This window comes from Pollachius pollachius, assembly GCF_949987615.1.
Source record: "Pollachius pollachius genome assembly, chromosome: 20".
Lineage (NCBI taxonomy): Eukaryota > Metazoa > Chordata > Actinopteri > Gadiformes > Gadidae > Pollachius > Pollachius pollachius.
In genome coordinates this window covers 4,697,488-4,718,687 of record NC_136953.1, presented here as the reverse complement: position 1 = coordinate 4,718,687, position 21,200 = coordinate 4,697,488, and the positions used below count along the sequence as shown (strand labels likewise).

The window sequence follows — 21,200 nt, the reverse complement described above, 5'->3', positions numbered from 1 at the left end:
GTTGGTGAGGACGCCGTCACCCTTCTCGCTGACGCAGCCCTGGAGGCTGAAGGCGAGGTCGTGGCAGCTGACAACGATGCGGCGGCCGAAGCGCTCCTCAAAGGGCTTCACGTCCGGCTCGATGCCTGAGAAGTCCAGCCGCTGTCAGGGGGAAGAGGGTGAGACGTTCACCCTGACCCTATATTCTGGAGGGGCTTCAGCTGCACTCCACATTTCAGCTGGCCTCAATGAACAAGATATTAAAGCTAATAGAAATCGATAATAGTCCGATAAAGAAATAGGTACAATCTGAAAAGTCAGACGCTGGCCGATGGGTCCCCTAGATTGTTACTCTCCACACAGACTGTTGGTCAACATGCAGCCAAAGCCCGCTCAACCATGATTGATCGATACCACTCTGACTACAAACAGGAACCAGAGCACTTCCGATACCAAAGTCTTTTTTTTTGGTACAGATTCTGCACTGATATGCAGAATCTGCTATAGAGATTATTAATAATCAGGGAGGTATGGGTAGGCAGTCAATGGGGATCAAACCTGGAACCTTTTAGTTGCCAGTCAAACTATTGTAGAAGCCGTCATCACTTACATATAATAAGAATAATATATATGTTTACAATTGTATACAAATCCAAGGAAAGAGTCCAGGTGGGGCTTGAACCAGCAACCTCTGGTTCAACAGAGAGGCAGGAAGGCCGGCTGTGTTACCTGTGTCTCTGGGTCCAGAGAAAACAGTCTCTGCCTCACTTCGTTCCTGTTCATCTTATTGAGCTGGTCCGTCTCCCTGGCGTACTGAGAGAGAGACATAGGGAGATAGGGAGAGAGAGAGACATACGGGGAGAGAGGGGGAGAGAGAGAGACATAGATATAGGGAGAGAGAGATAGGGGCCAGAGAGAGAGAGAGAGAGAGAGAGAGAGAGAGAGACATAAGGGAAGAGAGAGAGATAGGTAGAGGTAGTGGGGTGGGGGGAGAAATAGTAAGAAAGAGCGATTAAAGATGAAAGAAGTTTGAGGGAAGAGAGCGAGGGGGAAGGGAAAGAGAAAGACAGAACCACTCACACACCCAAATGCACACACACACACACACACACACACACACACACACACACACACACACAGAAATGTCTATAAATAAACAAAAACCCAATGTTGACCAATGACTGTCACTGGTTTAAGCCGGTCAAGTCATATGATTTTGAATCATTCTACCAAACAAATCAGTTGACTGATCTGTCTTCTCATCGTACTTGAGAGAGAGAGGAATGGAGGCTGAGACGAAGATAATGAGAACAATAAAAGGCAGCAGACAGTGAAAGAGAAATCCCTGTTCTAGCATTGGTTTACCCTGCCTCCTCCTCCTCTTCCTCCTCCTCTTCTCCTCCTCTTCTTACTCTTACTCCTCTTAATTGTCCTCCTCTTACTCCTCCTCCTCTTACTCTTACTCCTCCTCCTCTTAATTATCCCCCTCTTCCTCCTTCTCCTCCTACTCCTCCTCCTGTCACTCCTCTTACTCCTCCTCCTATACGTCCACTGCCCATTTGCTCCTCCCATCCTTTCCTCCCTCTCCTCCTCTTCCTCCCCCTCCTCTTCCTCCTCATCGTCTGTTTTCTCCTATCCCTTATTTTACCCCTCTTACTACTCCCCTCCTTTCAAACCCATTATCTTCCTCCTCCTCCTCCTGTTCTTCCTCCTCATCCTTTCCTCCTTCTCCTCCTTTCCCTCATCTTCCTGCTCTTCCCACTCCTCTGACTCCCTCTCCCCCTCCTCCTGCTCCCCCCCACCCACCCCCTCCCTCCCTCCTCCTCCTCCCCATGTGGTTCCAGCCAATCAGTGTGAGCCATCATGTCTAATGGAGTGGGGAGATCCATAGACGTTTGAGGGGACTTGGCCCCAGAGACAGCAAACCCAGCACAGCCCTGGGGGGTGGGGGGGCTTTGTAGTCTGTGTGTGGAGGAACCTTGATGTTTCCTCTCCCCGCCTTCCTTCCCTCCTTCCTACCTTCTTCCATTCATGTGTTTACTTATTTATTGGAGTGTTGCTATCAATGCTTTAGAGAGACGCACAGCCTCTCTGGGGAAGCTATAGGCTGTAGAGAACCTCTAGGGCTGGGTAGACACAGACCTAATCAAACGTATTGGAAATATGGAAAATATGAAACCAGAACTGTACGTTTGACTGAATATATGAATGAATGAATGAATGAGCAGTCAATCACCAAGCCAATCAATCTTGAATAACATATCCAAAAAGGGTACAAATGTATGACGAAACTAAATGACTGAATTAATAAATTCATTGATGACCGAGGTTCACAGTTAATTCAGGCTATATTGGACTTATATTGGCACAAACAAACAAACAAAAATAAACAACAAACACTACCTTCATGATTTCTGGCTGAAGGCTCCGGCCCAGGTTGTCTCCCTTCCCCTGGCTACTGGTCTCCTCATCTGATTGGACGAGAGAGATGTCAATCAACAATTGTTAAGACATAGAGCAACGTAAACACAACAAGAGTATAATGTTAAATATACAGTATGGGTGCAAAAGGGGAATACAAACAAATTCTGTCAAAATGTTGGCCTTCCCCTCCTCTATTAAACGCTGCATACTAAATGCTTTCTGGGGTTTTCTGGGCAGGCAGCTGTCTGAGAGAGAGAGGGACCTACACTCGATCAATTTGGGCCAAATTAGTACGTAAAGAGTAATCGCATTCTGCTGACGGTCTGCATTACTGAAAAGAGTCAAGACGCGGAAAGGGGAGGAGATGAGAGGGGAGGAGAGGAGAGTGGGGGAGAGTGGGGGAGAGGAGGGGAGGGGAGGTGAAGAGAGGAGAGGAAAGTGGGGGAGAGGAGGGGAGGGGAGGAGAGGTGAGGAGAGGAGAGGAGAGGAGGGGAGGGGAGGAGAGGTGAGGAGAGGAGAGGAGAGGAGGGGAGGGGAGGAGAGGAGAGTGGGGGAGAGTGTGGGAGAGGAGGGGAGGAGAGGTGAGGAGAGGAGAGGAGAGGAGGGGAGGGGAGGGGAGGAGAGGAGAGTGGGGGAGAGTGGGGGAGCGGAGGGGAGGAGAGGTGAGGAGAGGAGAGGAGAGGAGGGGGGGGAGGAGAGGAGAGTGGGGGAGAGGAAGGGAGAGGAGGGGAGGAGAGGAGAGGAGGGGAGGGGAGGGGAGGAGAGGAGAGTGGGGGAGAGTGGGGGAGCGGAGGGGAGGAGAGGTGAGGAGAGGAGAGGAGAGGAGGGGGGGGAGGAGAGGAGAGTGGGGGAGAGGAAGGGAGAGGAGGGGAGGGGAGGAGAGGAGAGTGGGGGAGAGGGGAGGGGAGGAGATTGGGGGAGAGGGGAGGAGAGCAGAGGAGAGAGGGGGAGAGTGGAGGGGAGGAGAGGAGAGAGGGGGAGAGTGGGGGAGAGGGGAGGAGAGGAGAGAGGGGGAGAGTGGAGGGGAGGAGAGGAGAGAGGGGGAGAGGGGAGGAGAGGAGAGGAGAGAGGGGGAGAGTGGAGGGGAGGAGAGGAGAGGGGGGGAGAGTGGGGGAGAGGGGAGGAGAGGAGAGGAGAGAGGGGGAGAGTGGGGGAGAGGGGAGGAGAGGAGAGGAGAGAGGGGGAGAGTGGAGGGGAGGAGAGGAGAGAGGGGGAGAGTGGGGGAGAGGGGAGGAGAGGAGAGGAGAGAGGGGGAGAGTGGAGGGGAGGAGAGGCGAGAGGGGGAGAGTGGGGGAGAGGGGGGGAGAGGGGAGGAGAGGAGAGGAGAGAGGGGGAGAGTGGAGGGGAGGGGAGGGGAGGAGAGGAGAAAGGCGGAGAGTGGGGGAGGAGAGGAGAGTGGGGGAGAGGGGGGAGAGGAGAGGAGAGAGAGGGAGTGGGCAATAGAGTTTGTTGAATGCTCTGCCTAGCCTGTCTTGGTATACTCCCAAATGGTAAAGCTTGGCAACCCAAGAAGCCCCTAAGCCCGTGTATCTGGCCTTCATCAGGGAACACACACGTTTATCCACCATCGTTGATGTTGCCACGCTGTGTGCGCAGCTACACACTCAGCATTACATCTGGATCGCCGTCTCCAGAACCGTCTGCAAGGGCAACGCCGGTGATACCGGAGTATTTGGGAAGTGAGTTGCGAGTGAGAAAATAGTGGTTTGGCAAAATGAGGGAGGCGACCACGGGCATTCTAGAACTTCCCAACTGCCAAGAGTAAGTTGGTAGTTACCCAGGAGTCACTTTGTGCAGCTTCTGCCCCCCGTTATCATTAAAGCAGCCATTCAGAGAAGTTCTACTAGGACGGAGCCATCGGGGAGGGGACTGTGAGTTTGTGAGTGTGTCTGTTTTGTGTGTGTGCTAAACCCAGAGGATTACTTTAAAGCTATGATCACCCAGGCGATCAAAAGCTAAGCCTCTCAGCATGTGATGGCACCAAGCGTTTATGTAATAAAAAAGATTGGCGCCTCAACAAACTGTAGATGCGTTGACGCAGATAATAAATTAATAAAATGGTGTAGCGGAGGTCATTACTCCGTTTTTGCGGTGTCTGTTATCCCTCTTGTCATAGAGCAGCGGTTATCATCCGGTTAATGTGTTATAACTTTATAATCTCGTTGATAATGTTCTTGTGCGGCTTGTATTTTCCTGGTATTAAAAGCTTCAGTAGAGTGAATCGATAAAATTTGAGATATTACAAATGAATACATTTCCTTTGCCGATTGGCCCTGATATGCCGTGGAATCGCATCAATAATCAGCCATCAAGAGTTAAGCCTTAGTCGTTTTAGTGGAGGAGAGAGGGGGGGAAGCAAGAAAGAAAGAGAGATTGGGAAGAGAGAAATATAAATAGAGAAAGAGCGAGAGAGGGGGAGGGAAGATGAAGAAATTAGAAAAGAGTGATAAGAGAGAGAAGGAAGTGAAAGAAAATGAAGGAGGGAGACTGAGGATGAGAGGGAATGATGAGAGGGAATGAAGAGAGTGAAGGAAGTAAAAGAGGAAGAAAGATAGAGAGCGCGTGAGAGAGCGTGATAAGAGTGAGAAGAAAGTGAAAGAGAACATAAGACAGGGAGAGCGAGAGAGATAAAGAGCGAGGGAGAGGGGGAGGGCGAGTGTTACAAAGAAAAAAACAACGCAAAGGCAAAAACAAAGTATGTGCGATTGGTTAGGGTGGTGCCGCAATCCCTCCAACCCACCCAGGGCGCAGTCCAGCAGCTCGCCGCCGCCGTTCCTGCGGTCCTGGCTGGGCTCGCCGCTGCTCTGCAGGGCCTGCTTCAGCGTGGCGACCCACTCCTCCATCTCTGCCTCGCTGTCCGCCGCCAGCAAGTGGCTGTAGCGCTCCTGCATCTTCAGCTCAAAGCCGTTGCGGCGCATCTTGGGGCTCTGGGGGGAGGGGAGGTGTAGTGTTAGGAGACAGTCGGGGGCGTGCGAAGAGATGACTCCAACATAACACGCCATTATACAGTGTCGCTTTAAGAAATGGATGCAAGATTGACATTTCCTCCCTTCCTGTAAAATCAGCCCTGTTGCAGTGCCCTTGAGTTCAGTACAGACAGAAAGGAGAAGGGGTTGTGGTCACGAAGGGACGACGTGTAGCCTAGGGTTACACAGTGGGCCCCGGGTCACCACGAGGCACCGCCCCTACGTGGTCAGAGCACCGGCAGGCTGAGCAAAACCAGGTCAACCAGGCGGTGAAGTTCACACGCCACTCCTCCCCTGTGTCCGCACCGCGACCCCCGGCCACCCCCCCCCGCCCCGGGGCCGGAGGCAGGCTGGTACCTGGACCACGTCGATGCAGGAGTCCAGGTAGATGGAGCCCTTTGTGTCCTTGCAGTTCTTCTCGTCCTTGTAAGAGTTGAGGATGTAGGAGCCGTCGGGCAGCTGGGACAGGTAGAAGTACCGCCTCTTGAACACCTGCGGGCGGGAGACGAGAAGAAAGGTGAGGGAGATAGGGGGGGGAGACGAGGAGGTGGGGTGAGGGGGCCATAGGCAGTCTGTGGTGCTGTCTCTCGGCCACTTGGTGGTTCACTGCGAACACTTGGGTTCGAACAAAACCTTGACACATCGTCTCGTGAATTAACTTGTTCCTGATGACACTGCGCGAACTGCTACGGTGTCTCGCTGCTGCTGCTGCTGTTGTTGTTGTTGTAGGCTCTGTTGCCGCGGCGCCGTGGCAACGAGGCGACAGCTGACCTACCCGCATGGAGACGGAGAGGCTGGAGTTGATGTTGGCCTTCTGCAGCCAGCCCTGCTTCATGATGCCCCCCCGCTGGGAGCACAGAGACGCAGAGTCCTGGGAAAGTGAGAGAGAGAGAGAGAGCGAGAGAGAGAGAGAGAGAGAGAGAGAGAGAGAGAGGGAGGGCAAGAGGGGGAGATAGATAGAAAGAGGGGTTGGGGGAGAAACATAGAGAAAGAGCAATCAATGATTGAAGAAGTGTGAGGCGAAGAGACGAGGGGGGAGTGAAAAGGAGCAGGGAGAAAGAAAAGAGGAAGGCATAACCACTCACACAGCCAAATGCACACACACACACACACACACACACACACACACACAAACGTCAATAAATAAACAAAGAATCCAATGTTAACCAATGACACTGGTCACTGGTTTGAAACCAGCCTCAGCACTTGTCATATGATGTGGAATTATTCTACAAAACAAATCAGTTGACTGATGACCCACTGGCCAATTACAGTGGACATGGCCGCTCTGGATTAAAAAGGAAGGTGAATCCACCAAAGTTCCTCAGAACAGTGTTACGCCATTAATGAAGAAAAAAAAACAGACGTGTCCGTGGTGACAGCGTGATTGAGAGTGAGCTTGAGACAGTTTGCCCTCTGCCCTTTGACCTCTAGGATTGTAGTGGCAGAAGACAACAAGGAGGGCTGAGGGAGTTTGTTGGTATCCATCTTCCTGTTTATAAGAGACAAGAGCCTCCCACGCACACACACACACACACACACACACACACACCCACACACACACACACACACACACTGGTGACCCAGGTTAATCACGGTCCATTTACGGTAAGACAGGCGCATGCCGGTCCCTCCGTGTTTATACAACACACAATGACATTAAGTGTTGTGCATGGATGGAGTGGTATACACAGGACTGTGTGTGTGTGTGTGTGTGTGTGTGTGTGTGTGTGTGTGTGTGTGCTTGCTTGTGTGTGTTTGTGTGTGTGTGTGCGTGTGTGTGTGTGTGTGTGTGTGTGTGTGTGTGTGTGTTTAGAGGCAGCTGTAGGAGAGTATGTTAAATTCTAGAGGGGCCCCGCCTTTCCCATCTATTCTGCGCAGTCAGTTAGTGTAATTGGTTGGTGGTTCTCTCTCTCTCTCTCTCTCTCTCTCTCTCTCTCTCTCTCTCTCTTACTCATCCTCCGTCAGTCCTCTCTCGCTTCCTTTCGCTATGTCTCTTATCCTGTCCTCGATCTCTGTCCTCTCTCTCTCTCTCTCTCTCTCTCTCTCTCTCTCTATGGTTGGTCCCCCAGAAGCAAAGTGACCGCTAAAAGCTTTGCTCTACAACCCCCCCCCCCAATCCTCCCACTCCTACCCACCCCACCGTCCTTCGTCCAAAGGGAGTTCATGCCTCAGCCCCTTGCTTTGAAATATATACGGACCCTTATTGATCAATTGATTGATTGATTAATTTATGAAATGAATAGTGATTGCCATCCTTACTCACAGCATGGACGATGCATGTGTTACTAAAGATAAACTCTGAAATGGATCCCGTCTGAATCATCCACTCCCAGATGTTCAGCAACAGAGTGCAATGAAAAAAAATCAATACCCGCGTCTCATGCACGTGCCCGTGTGTTCAACACAGCCGGGGGGGGATGCCCGTGGGACTGGAACAGGCTAGCATTAGGCAGGGGCCCTTTCCTGCTTGTGAGCTTCATAACCCGATGGAAGACACTTACGTCCCTTCAATTACTGCCTGAGGCGCTCGCTAAGTTTATCCCCGTCCGGATGGAGGGGAGCAAGGGGAGAGAGGGAGGGAGGAGGGAGGGTCAATGGGTGCTATTAATAGGCCCCTTTATAAGGCTTCTGGTTTCACTGCCCGGCACAGTCAGACATGCTGGATGGTTGTTCACAGACTACAGTGCACGGACTAGAGTGCATGGACTACAGTGCACGGAATACACTGCACGGACTACAGTGAACGGACTACAGTGAATGGATCCCCGTCCGGATGGAGGGGCGGGAAGGAAGGAATGGGAGGATGAGAGAAGGAGGGAGAAGATGGAGGGAAAGAGAGAGGGAGAGGAGAGGAAGAGAGGGAGGGAGAGGGGATGAGAGGGAGGGAGAGGAGAGAGAGAGTGAGAAAGAGGGTGGAGAGAGGGAGGGGAGAGAGAGGGAGGGAAGGAGAGGAGAGAGAGGGAGCAGAGAGGAGAGAGAGGGAGGGAGGGAGGGAAGGAGGGAGGGAGGGAGGGAGGGAGAGTCGATGGGGGTTATTTATAGGCCCCCTTATAAGGCTTCTAGTTTCACTGCCCGGCACACTCAGACATGCTGGATTACATTGCACGGACGACAGCCTTGAACTGACCATCAGTTATTTCAGTTAGAAAGTTATTGTCAGTTATGTCGGTTAGATATTTGAGAATAATCGTATTGTATAATGTTTTCTTGCCTTTAGAGAATCAGTGGAAATTTGGTACAGAAAATCCAGACAAACTGTCAAGTTCAAGTTGTAGTCTGAGTTCAGTCTCAAGACTCAAGTCGAGATCTTTCACTTATTTTGGTAAACTTGCGTTTCCGGCAGAATAAGCTGGAAGTCTGCTGCTGTGGCTGACTCACCTCGTCTTTGGCGTCTTCATCGATCTCAAACACGTGGGAGGGCAGCTTGTCAGACTTCAGGCCTTTGCTGTGGGGAAAACAATTATTTGACAGAAACACCTTCACACATGCCAACACAAACACAACCCCCCTTCACCATAGACACAGATAGGACCGTACTTGTCCAGCTATCATTAGCATTTTTAAATTGTGGCTGACAATCTGGTCAATCCTGTACATAGTTTTTTAGTGAGATTAGCCAAAGCGGCTTCAGGTGGTTGGGACCCTGATCCGGTATTGTTAAATACACCATCAGTTTACGGTATTGAGGAATCAGGAAATCAAATACATCAGCTGAATATAAAACCCCAATGAGTCTTTATTTCCTGTTACATCACATCATGTGACCAGATATCCTGCCAAATCCTAAACACCAAATGAAATTCTGCTGCTAATCCAACACATACAGAACATTAAATGGCCGACAAGTCCCCTAAATCCCATTCCCTAAATCCCTATGTCGCTTACCTTGGCAGCATACGGAAATCTCCGGAGTAGGCCTCATATTTGTAGTTGATGACGTGCCAGTCGGTGTTGTACATCTTGATGCACTGCCAAACGGGTACACACACACACACACACACACACACACAAAAGACACACACACACACACACATCGACTGGGATTAGGGTTGGGAGCTGTTTAAAAATAAAAGCCTGCAGAGTGCAACCTTTTGGGCCTTCACCACAGACGGTTCTCTCACTACTATCAGCTCATGGTAACAGCCGTAACCTCAGGATTTAAATACAACGCCAGAAAAAACCTTTGCTCATTTGCTTTGTGAACTTTTCCTTCCATGAGATATAAATCATCGCATCTGATTGGGCCAAACAAAAGGAACTGTTGAGCCAGTCAAATCAAAGTCAGAGCTTCAGCTGTGAAAGGAGCATCTCTTTGCTCAACCGACGTCAGGGGGTTCTGTTAGCCTTCACAATGCTATGGCAACCGGATCAAAGTTGAACTTGAGAAATCCAATGATAAGATTTAGGGCCTGGCTGAAGTTGACACAGGTCATACCGTACCAAAACATAATTAAAGCCACCATGAAAGAGAGATCCTCACTAAGGCATTTAGCCTTTTTATCTTCCTCTATAACTGTTTGTGTATGTCCCCTATAATTCCAGTCAGGCACACAGCATCAAAAAGTATATGTTTCTTGTGCCAACAAATTCATCCTATGACCTAGCCTGGGAACAGGATGAATGTGCAAGCTCATGGTTTATTTGCCCTGGCGTATGAATCTGGTCCCCGTTTTGTTCAGACAGAGTTCCAGCGGAACTGGCCCGGGTCTGGCCAATCAGAACCATGGGGCGGGTTTTGTGTGATGACACTTGTTGGGGTACCTCTTTGGCGAACAGGCTCCTGGCCTCCCGCTCTGCATTCTGGGGTACCGTGGGAACCACCGTCCTCCTCTGGCGAGACACCTGGGACTCCTGACATTCAGACCATGTGCACAAAGAATCACACACACACACACAGACACATACATACAGAATCACACAAACAGACACACACGCACACACACACATACAGAATAACACACACACACACACACACACACACACACATACAGAATCACACACATAGACCCACACACAAACAAACATACAGAATCGCACACAGACACACACACATACAGAATCACACATGCAGAATCACACACACACACACACACACACACACACACACACACACACACAAACACACACACACACACACACACACAGACAGCACAAACACACACATGCACACATACAGAATCACACACACACAAACAAACACTAGCACACACACAAACACATAATCAAACACATTCAACATCACAAAGACACTCACACATACCAAAATCACATACACACACACACAAACACACACACATTAATACACACATTAACACACCCATTAACCACCAAATGTGGATATATAGTTGAAGCTACTTTAGCGTGAGAACTTGTTTATACAAATTCCAAACAATCTATTTGTATACTGGTGATGCTATATCACCCTTTCTCGATTTGGGGAGAGAGAGCTGGAGAGAGAGCAAGAGTGAGAGAGAGACAGACAGGGAGAGAGACGATTCCACACAGACACACAGGCGGAGAGCCACACACACACACACACACACACACACACACACACAGGCAGACAGGCAAAGACACAGACAGAGGCAGACAAACATAGAACGGCAGACAAGTAGATCGACAGACAGTAAGACGGTAAGAGAGAGATGGACATAGAGACAGACAGACAGACAGACAGACAGACAGACAGACAGACAGACAGACAGACAGAGAAAGAGTGAAATGAAGAGAGGGAGAGAAGAGGCCCCAACAAGAGCTGACTCAGAGGAAACAATGACGGCCAGCACATTCTCCTGGTGACAGGGCGAGAGACAAGGAAGAAGGGAGAGAGAGACGGAGATAGAACGAGAAGGAAAGAGAGAGAGCAAGCGTGGCTAGGCTTGCCTCTAAACCTAACCACACGCGTTGGACTGAACAGTATTAAATACAGGGGCCCTTGTAAGTTGGCAGCATTGCTGATGCCTGTCTGGCGTTGTGGGGGTGGTGGGGTTGATCCCGGGAGTACGATGGGAAACGTTCCATAGAGAGTGGAATCCTCCGAACCCCTCCTTATGTTCTCACTAGAACCCATGGAGGTGGACGTAGATCTAAAACCCTGCTGGACGAACCCTGTCTGGGCCATGTGAAGGCCCAATGTCGTACCAGCGTTGCATACTTGAAAGATCTCATAGGGAAGTGGGAGGTGGAATAGGCCATGCTAGATCCATATTTATTTGCTGACTTGATAACTGTTGCCTTAAAAGGATACATCAAAATATCTGTGTATTGCGGTTCCCTATTTTACATTGATTCAGACGAGATGTTTAATCCCAAATTCATCATCGTGCATCCGGAAGGTTAGTTTCTGCTTTCCTTTAGCCGCTTTCATTGACATTAAGAGTTACAGTAGCCTAGCTCCTTATCATGTGAGGGGAATACACTTTGAATTACTTTGCAAAGAATATTCGCTAATGCAAAATGAGTGCCGGTGGCAACCCAACAAGATTGAAGTGTTTGCCAACAAACACACAGTTAATTAATTCATTTTCTGCCCAGAGATTATTATGCTACCTGTGATACGCAACTGCAACAATTATAGTATCAGCTGCTTCTGGCTTGGTAGTGTACGCGGAGGGTAACCTGTAAGACGTTTGTTTTGAATATAACAACGACTATTCAGAACACATTGCCAATCTTTGCTAAGTAATTAGAAGTGCATTACTCTCACATTAACAGGAGCTAGGCTACTGTAACTCTGCAGGTCAATGGACGCGACTAACGCAAAGGGAATAGTTACCCAGCGAACTCCCCTTCTGGGACGCGAATGTGGAACCAAACAAACCTTAATTCGGTCCTAAGCTAAAGTAAGGCTGCGTGAGTCAACATATCGTATCAATGATTTTTTTCTAATGTTATCTATTATCTATTCAAATTATTCAGGGTTTGAGGTGGGTGTGTCATGACGACTCTTGTTATTATCAAGATTTCATGTTCCTCCTTTCTTTGATCAACAAAACACCCCAAGAGTAGAGGGGAAGGGGGGTGAGGTGTGAGTGAGGGTCGGGGGTCGGTCGGGGGGGGGGGGGGGGGCAGCGTACCGAGACATCGTCGACAGGGCAAAGCAGCAGGTCTCTGTGGGGGTCACTGTGGATCTGGGCCTTCCTCTGGAAGACCACCGCCTCGTAGTCCAGGGGCTCGATGATCTTTGGCTTCTCCTGCACGGGACGGAGGGGAGGAGAGATGGATCAACAGGGAGGAGAGATGGATCAACAGAAAGGAGAGATGGATCAACAGGGAGGAGAGATGGATCAACAGGGAGGAGAGATGGATCAACAGGGAGGAGAGATGGATCAACAGAAAGGAGAGATGGATCAACAGGGAGGAGAGATGGATCAACAGGGAGGAGAGATGGATCAACAGGGAGGAGAGATGGATCAACAGGGAGGAGAGATGGATCAACAGGGAGGAGAGATGGATCAACAGGGAGGAGAGATGGATCAACAGGGAGGAGAGATGGATCAACAGGGAGGAGAGATGGATCAACAGGGAGGAGAGATGGATCAACAGAAAAGAGAGATGGATCAACAGGGAGGAGAGATGGATCAACAGGGAGGAGAGATGGATCAACAGGGAGGAGAGATGGATCAACAGGGAGGAGAGATGGATCAACAGGGAGGAGAGATGGATCAACAGGGAGGAGAGATGGATCAACAGGGAGGAGAGATGGATCAACAAGGAGGAGAGATGGATCAACAGGCTGCTGGGTTGTGTGGTACATGAGGGGAGGGTTGGTCATAGTTTATGCACAGCTTTGTTCCATGGTTTGGTAAAACAGGACATTATCTTTCAGGAGAATGACACAGTAAACTTTTTCATATTACAATAAATATTATTTTTTATCACCACAATATCCTGGGGAAGGATAGTGAAGCAGAAAGGTTCTGGGTTCAAGTGTTCAAAGTTCTACCTGTCGGTAAGATGCTACCTGCTCATTAGCAAGAATGGCGATGAACTGTAAGTCGTTTTGGATCAAATTATCTTTCTAAACGACTAAACAGTAAATAGTAAACTGATGATAACAATATTTACAGATTTCAGCTGTTCCAGATAATCCTTGGATTACAATTTCCCATGTAATTCTACAGTTTACGGCTGGGAGACTGAGAAAAGCCACAACACATCGTCACTGGCATGCCCAACAGGACTGCTTTTATTTCCCAACCACCACTTTGCCACTGACTTCTTCTTTTCAAATGAACCATGCATGACCAGAGAGTCACACTTCTCTTTGGAACAAGAGGAGAAGGGTCTTATGGCAGGGGGAGGTCTTCATCACAGGAACTGCAAGGAACACGACTTCAAATTCATTGTACAGGTTTTACACGTCCCACTTGCCGTCCAGAATCGAATCCAGTTCATGGATTATTAAATCTCCCTTTAAAAATTATTTACAAACTACAACTCCCATGTGACATTGCCAGTCTGATTCGTTTAGCTAGGCTATATAATAGAGCCTTTTCAAAGAGGCATCCCACATACTCTGGTACATAAAGCATAGACATAATTAGATATGTTTGGATCGTACATCAACTATGGCGCCATATTGGAAAGGCCAAGACTGGGCTGTAAACAAAAACAAATACAAGTAAACGGGGGGGCTGCGGCTATACTGGGAAGAAAACGACTATAATGAAATGTTTACATTTCTCAAGGGATTTCTTTGAGCAATGAAAACCGACTCCTTTTATATTAAGTGTTTATAATTAATAATAATTGTTATTATGTTGTTTAATTGTTGATCATTTTTAAGAATAATAATATATGTTTAAATTAATTTAATGACATTATAATGGGATCTCTCAAAAAGGATAAACCAAGGAAAATAAGACCGATCTATGGTTAAACCGACGTGAGTTTCTACAGTTCCTGATGACAATTAATTACTTTCCACGGTGTAAGTAACAGTTCATGTAAGCCTTGATACACACTCCCCTCTTTTATTTCCTTATTTACCGAGTATAACCTAACAATTTCGATTTTTCATAACTGGAAACACTTTTTTAACTCCAAATAAACCCACTCCAAGTCAATGCTTGACCTCGTAGGTAGGCATGAACTTGGCTTATTTTCCTTGATCGTAATTGGTTGAGAAATGTAGCACAGTGCTTTTTATCAGGAAAAACCGCAGCTCCCCCGCAGACTTTCTCCCCTATATATGTCTTTCTATAAAAGTAGCAGACCCATAATTAGTGTTATGAGTGACACCTGTGATTGTCCTACGATGACGCCTCTGTGAAAAGGTTCTATGGCTCAAATGATTACTCTACAGCCATTGCTTGGCTGTCGCAAGTACTGCCTTTGATTTCAGCACTCATTACTGTCTATTCACACACACTGAGTTAAGCTGTGTTGCAGTTATTCAATCAATAAGAGGTGCTGGTGGGTCTTTGTAAATTGGTCCCTGACATTTTATAGAGTTAAACATGGCTCTCTCAGTCACACAAGTTCACACACAAAAAAAAGAGTGACATTTTTTAAAAAGAAGCAACAAAATAATTTCCGGAAAAACAAACTGTCCCGAGATAGAGAAAGATAGAGATGTGGAAGAGAGTTTCAGCTAAATGGACAGGTCATGACAGGAGCTGATCAAATCATTTTGGATGAGCCAATGGCAGCAGTGACTGTGTTTAGTCAATAATACTATAATACTACAATAACTTGATTTGGCCAATGCAGTGATCCAAGCGTCTCACAATTCTATTGCATTCATTCTTATGAGAGGAGTGGTGCTGGTGGAGTCTCCAAAACTTTCAAATAAACTAAGACAAACAAAACCTATGTCATTAGTATTCACCAATCAAGAGGTGGATAATGGGGCATTTTGTGTTGAAAGTAACGGCCAAGTCCCCGTTTGGTCCTTAAGGTGCCATAAAGAGGTAATCGTTTCAGTATGGGCCAGGGGAACGCCAACGAGTCTGAAACTAGGGAGGCACAGCGGAACTAGGTCATCCCTTTTTATGTTGGCCGAACCGGCTATGAGTGGGTCTGTATGTACTTGTAGTACACGTGTGTGTATGTGTATGTGTATGTGTGTATGTGTATGTGTGTGTGCGTTTGTGTGTGTGTGTGCGTGCATGCATGCGTGGGTGCTGTGCGTACGTGCGTGTGTTTGTGTCGGGGGGGAAGGCGATAATTAATTCTTAAGAAAGTTGCGATGCCTTCAAGCTGGAGATAAGCTGGGAAGCTGGCAGGCTAATCCTGTAAGTGTGTCAGCCTCGTTTACATGGGGCACCCTGGTGGGGCCAGGAGAGACCATGCATTGTGGGAACCACCTTGTGGGGACAGCTGATGTGCTGGCCTTAGCAGAACACACTCTCAGCAAAACACACCAGCCCCAACCCGGTACACCGCATCACTCTTCATGGGCGGGATAATGGAGGAAGGTCTCAGGTGTGCAACTCTCAGCCAAATGGTACTATGTTCGATCTCCTGTGTCAAACGTTACAAGGTTAGATAAGTCAAAAGGTAGTAACTAGGTTTGACTGGCATAACTACAGGTAGACACAGCAGTAGTTATCCTCAAGCAAGATGGGCCTATCCCCTGCATGCAGCAAACCATAAAAGAAAACTATTAAAAATAATCTGTGTGTGTGATAGAGATACACGATACACAGAAAGAGACCCGTCGACCCCTCACGCACACACACCCCTTTTCAGTGCATGTTTATGTGTGTTGTTGTGTAAGAACGTGCGTGGGAGTGTGTTCCACCTGGTCCTCTTTCATAATTCCATTACGTGTGTGTGCGTGCGCGAACGTGTGTGTGTGTGTGTGTGTGTGTGTGTGTGTGTGTGTGTGTGTGTGTGTGTGTGTGTGTGTGTGTGTGTGTGTGTGTGTGTGTGTGGAGAGCGAAGCAGTCCAGTTGTGCTTAAGACCCTCTGTTATGCTTGTGTTGCCTCAGTGGAGATCATGGTGAGAGATGAAGAGACAGAGAGAGAGAGAGTGAGATAGAGGGAGATATCATATCACATCATATCGTTTTCTGTTCTAACAGCTAAAACAAACCCCTCACCTTAGGTCCTCTCCTGTATCTGTGTAATGACACTATATGCAGAATGGTATTGGAAGGGAGAATATATTCACTGCATCTCTAGTGACAGAAAATCCAGAGACCTGTACCAAATGGCTAGCTGGGGAGCAGTCCATGCTAATTCAGAGCTAGTGACAGCATTGAAATGTTATATTCAATTGATGGAGGCTTTGATCATAGCCTCAGATAAATGTCATTAAAGAGCAAATAGCTCCTTACTCTCCTAAAAACACCTCTTAAGTACTTATTGTATGTTGTAAGTCCTGGCACTACTTAGCATTGTGTAGCATCTTATCCTAGCTATCCTGTTGTATACAGGGTATGGGTTAACCTAGCAATTATTAGTGCTTGGCACTTGTTTCTATGAACATCCTTACTGTACCGAAAGCGATATATTATTTCTCTTTCTTCTGAAAAATGTACTTATTGTAATTCAATTTGGATAAAACGTCTGCTAAATGCCCTGAATGTAAATGTAACTACTTACTCAAGGACACTTAAAGGTAGACTGGGAACTTGGAGGATCAAAGCCAGCATCTTTACGGCTTGGGGTCAACCAACCCTAACCATTACAGCATATCCCCCCATACATACAATATAAGCATGGGGGGGCGAGTGGGAATTGAAGTCTGTGAACCTTGCCGATGTTAATACTGTGCGCCAACAGCTGAGCTCAACATGACAACCACATTCATTACTGATGTTTTCAACATTCAAACCGCTAAACGCCACACACAGGCAACAACAGAGCAGTGACTCGAAGCATGAGAGAGATAGAAGTAGAAAGAGGTAGAGAGAGGTAGAGAGAGGTAGAGAGATAGAGAGAGAGAGAGAGAGAGAGAGAGAGAGAGACAGACAGCCAGGGAGACAGGGAGACAGGGAGAGAGAAGTAGAGAGCGAGACAGAGAGAGAGGGAGAGAGAGAGAGAGAGAGAGAGAGAGAGAGAGAGAGAGAAAGAGAGAGAAAGAGAAAAATGATATAGAGAATAGAGAAGTATAGACTGAGGCTGTCTTGTGAGTTCCGGTTATGCAGGAAATGTAATAAAAAAAAAGGTCACAAGCAAGTGCAATCCAAGACAGACAGGGAGAGAGAGAGACAAACAGACAGAGTTAGAGAGAGAGAAAGAGAGACATCAAGTCTACTTGTTATGTTTGTATCCTATTTTCCAGGGTATCCTATTTTAGTATTTGGTACTTCAGTAATGTAAATGTTTTCCCATGCCAATAAACCTCTTTCAATTGAACTGAAATAAGAGATACAGAGAGAGAGACACAGAGAGGAATACAGCGAGAGAGTGTCTGTGTGAGAGAGAGAGAGAGAGAGAGAGAGAGAGAGAGAGAGAGAGAGAAACGGAGAGAGGAAATGACGTGGAGGGCATGGCCTTTCTCTCTAAAGTCATGCTGTATCATTGCAATATCTCACTTGCATGGCAAAATCTTTCAATAACCCACTTCCTGCTCCAACCACCTTCCCCTACAAGACCCCTCACTGCTGATCGTAACCTCATCATGACCCCCTCACAACCTCATCCTGACCTTACAATGTGCGTCTGGCAGGAGGGAGGGAGGGATTAAGGAAGGGAGGGAGGGTTATGCTAGGAGGTTGATGTCTTTCCCAGATGTGTGTGTCCTGTGTTTGTTCCCACCATGCGGAGGGGAGCGCAAGCCACACTACATAAGACCCCTGACTGTGACACAGCCGCCGAAATTTCAAACACAAGTAAAGAAATTGACACCAACACACACACACACACACACACACACACACACACACACACACACACACACACACAGTCGGAAGATTGATGAACATTTGCACATGTGCATAAGACCAATCGAAGTAACACACACAACTATGCACACACACAGACGCACAGAAATGGGCACCCATCCAGTGTCCTCAGTCTAACCCCACAAACTGCAACTTTTTGCAGTTTGTGACACCTGGCCTCGAACAGGCCAATTAGATTAGCAATCAAAGCTTTAATTTTGCCTTTGCGGATGAAGACCAAAAGTTATTCCTGCACAGTGATGTGCCAGACTATAACACATTGCATCCTCTTCAGTTGAAATCTTCTTTCAACCTCTTTTCCCATAATCTCAGTACCTCGGAGATTGGACTGAACAACCAACAATAGATAAGCACTAGCAAGACATAGATAAAGACGAGACAACCGAGGAACCAAAGTTGAACTACCATGTGTACTACTGGTTACAGAATAACAACAGTGTGATGATCCACTATTTAAGATGGATGCTTCCTTCACATACATAAAACAAAGTGACATCCATACCGGGGGACACCCAGACACAATGAGGACACACGGTTCACGATTGACCTCCATTCACACACAGAAACCTACATTCACATCCATATGAGGACGCATGGCCGCTACATGCCGGAGGGAATCCCCATGTGAGAGAGACACAGGCTTCGCAACCTCTACAACACACAGGGCTTGTTCTCTGTTACCATGCCGACCATCACCCAAGGCATTAGTGGCCAGAAGAGCACGCACATGAAGACACACATGCACATAAACACACAAACGCACACACGCACATGAAAACACACGCATACACAAATGTGTGTTTATCACAAGATTGTGATGCTGGTAACTCCTTCTGCGGCCCATTATGCAATATGATGATCATAAGACTCCAAGGATGACTTGCTAAGGCAGAACATTCTGCCAAAATTATTTGGAAAGTTCCACCATTGTTTTTCCTAGTTTATGGGTTGAACTAAGTAATGTAGGGCAATTATGCAGAATGGTAATTATGCAGAATGGACAAAGAGTTGAGATGTGACTTTGGATGCCATAGGCGTTAGTACTAACAAAGGATATGATTATTATTGAAAAACATTCAATCCAGTGATGCCAGTGGTCATGACATCACCGGAAGTAGTAGCAAAACGTCATGGCTGTACACGTTGGCACCGTCAAGGAGAACACGCTCCTGCACATGACTGTTTTGAAGCCCACAATTGCTTAATAGGCATTTCCGCCGTAAACGCGTATTAACGAAAGCAGCCGAGACAAATCTCCCCATTATCAGTCTATTAAAACTACTACACGGTCCTACCATTGCTAATAATATGCAACAAAAAAAAGTATTTTACAAAGGAAGTCAAAATCAATATGCAGCATCAATTTGTGCATTGATTTTGCAAGCATTTTCCAGCATGCTAAATCCACCAGAAAGCTCCAGCTAGTCAATGACAGAATCCGCGGTGCAGCTGTCCGGTTGGCATGCTCTTTTTTCCACCAGCACGCACAAAAGGAGAACAAGCACTGGAAACACCATGTGAGCCTGGTAGACAATGTCACACCGCAGAACACACACTCAAGTCGGCTTCAGTACGAGAGCTTGGTCACTAAGGATACAATTCGCTAACACGTAATAAACACAAGCAGGCAGTAGTGATGTGTATAACACACGTTTTAGGGCAACTCATTCTTGACCGTTTGCGGTGGCGCATTGGGGGCACATCGGCGGAAAACGTTACCGGGGCACATTCTGAAAAGAGCCGGAGGGAAGTTACCTCAACGACCGCCACGCTCTATTAAAAAAGGGGTCAAAGTAGGCTAGAAAAAATAGAAATACTCTTTAAATGAAATTAAAAACGTGGGAAATCCATATAACCGTCCATTGTGGGGTCTGCCACGCGTCTGGCCAAATGGTGGTCTCCATAAGACGAGCTAGCCCACATTATCACCAACCAGTCCCTGTATTACTCACCACTATCACGGACGTCCTCACCGCCTCTGACACACTCTGCCGGACCTCCGCCGCCGTGCCCGGCTTGCTGAGCCGCTTGGTGAATTTCCGTACCTCGGACATTGTTCGTGTAGCCTTGTCTTGGAACAAAAAAATACCCTATTCCTGTGTCCAGTGTGGTGAGTAGGGACATGCCGCGGTGCACGAGTGCTACAGTGACAGCCAGATGTGGGCTTTCCTCCTGCTTCCAGATGCTAAGTGGTGCTGGTGGTGGAGGCTGTTGGCTGGAGGAGGAGGTGGTGGTGGAGGAGGAGGAGGAGGATGAGGAGGAGGAGCTGAACCGGTAGCCGCCACAGCCAGTGGTTCTCTTGTTTAAGGCGGGGCTTCTTTTGCTTCTGTGAGATGAGCGGAGAGGCGCGAGCTCCCCGGCATCTCATTGCGCGAGCCGTTTACTGGTAGATGGTCATGTTGTCGCCTGACGCCCTCTTGTGGACCGGGAAGGGATGTCGAGTTACATTGATGAAATTGTTATCTAAATACATTTTGGTAAGGATAAAAACTAATTGAAATGTTTTATTTTGTATGAGAATGGTTTTTTTTTTACAAATACGGTTAATAATTAAATTAATGACTAATTATTTAGATTATATTTAGTGTTTTCTACAATAGGCCTACGGAGTAGCATATCAAATGTATTGAACTAATGGGTTATAGGCCATATATTTGAGTGGGACGCTATGGCAGATGTAAATGGGGTGCCACACATGGACCTAGTAAGGCGCAAATTGACTGGCTACGCATTTCATTAAAATAAATGCTGCCACCTACTGGTCACTAACGGTGACACATCACCCGTTGAACCCCCCCCCCCCCCCCCCCACCAAATGGCCTGTAATTAATCACATTTGCCTGTTTAATGTTTTCTTAAGGTAAACCTAAAAATAAAAAAATTAATATACAATGTAATATAAAAAAAACACCACACCACATTTACACCACAATGTATCTGGACGGGGGATTAGCTCAGATGGTAGAGCGCT

The 21,200-nt window shown here is 47.5% G+C and overlaps 1 protein-coding gene across 3 annotated transcripts in view; it reads right to left on the bottom strand.

Annotated features, from left to right (window-relative positions):
* The window catches only part of dock11 (dedicator of cytokinesis 11), a 95,806-nt gene extending 75,374 nt beyond the window's left edge, over positions 1-20,432 (bottom strand). For all 3 annotated transcript variants that reach the window (XM_079757929.1, XM_079757930.1, XM_079757931.1), the window contains exons 1-11: positions 20,182-20,432; positions 12,449-12,565; positions 10,134-10,223; positions 9,258-9,340; positions 8,751-8,817; positions 6,145-6,240; positions 5,727-5,861; positions 5,144-5,330; positions 2,383-2,450; positions 709-792; positions 1-141 (exon numbers count right to left, since the gene is read on the bottom strand). In XM_079757929.1, the coding sequence (XP_079614055.1) occupies positions 1-141; positions 709-792; positions 2,383-2,450; positions 5,144-5,330; positions 5,727-5,861; positions 6,145-6,240; positions 8,751-8,817; positions 9,258-9,340; positions 10,134-10,223; positions 12,449-12,565; positions 20,182-20,283 (1,170 nt within the window). In that variant the 5' untranslated portion in view covers positions 20,284-20,432. The remainder of the gene's footprint in view (positions 142-708; positions 793-2,382; positions 2,451-5,143; positions 5,331-5,726; positions 5,862-6,144; positions 6,241-8,750; positions 8,818-9,257; positions 9,341-10,133; positions 10,224-12,448; positions 12,566-20,181) is intronic.
* Between the last annotated feature and the right edge of the window lie 768 nt (positions 20,433-21,200).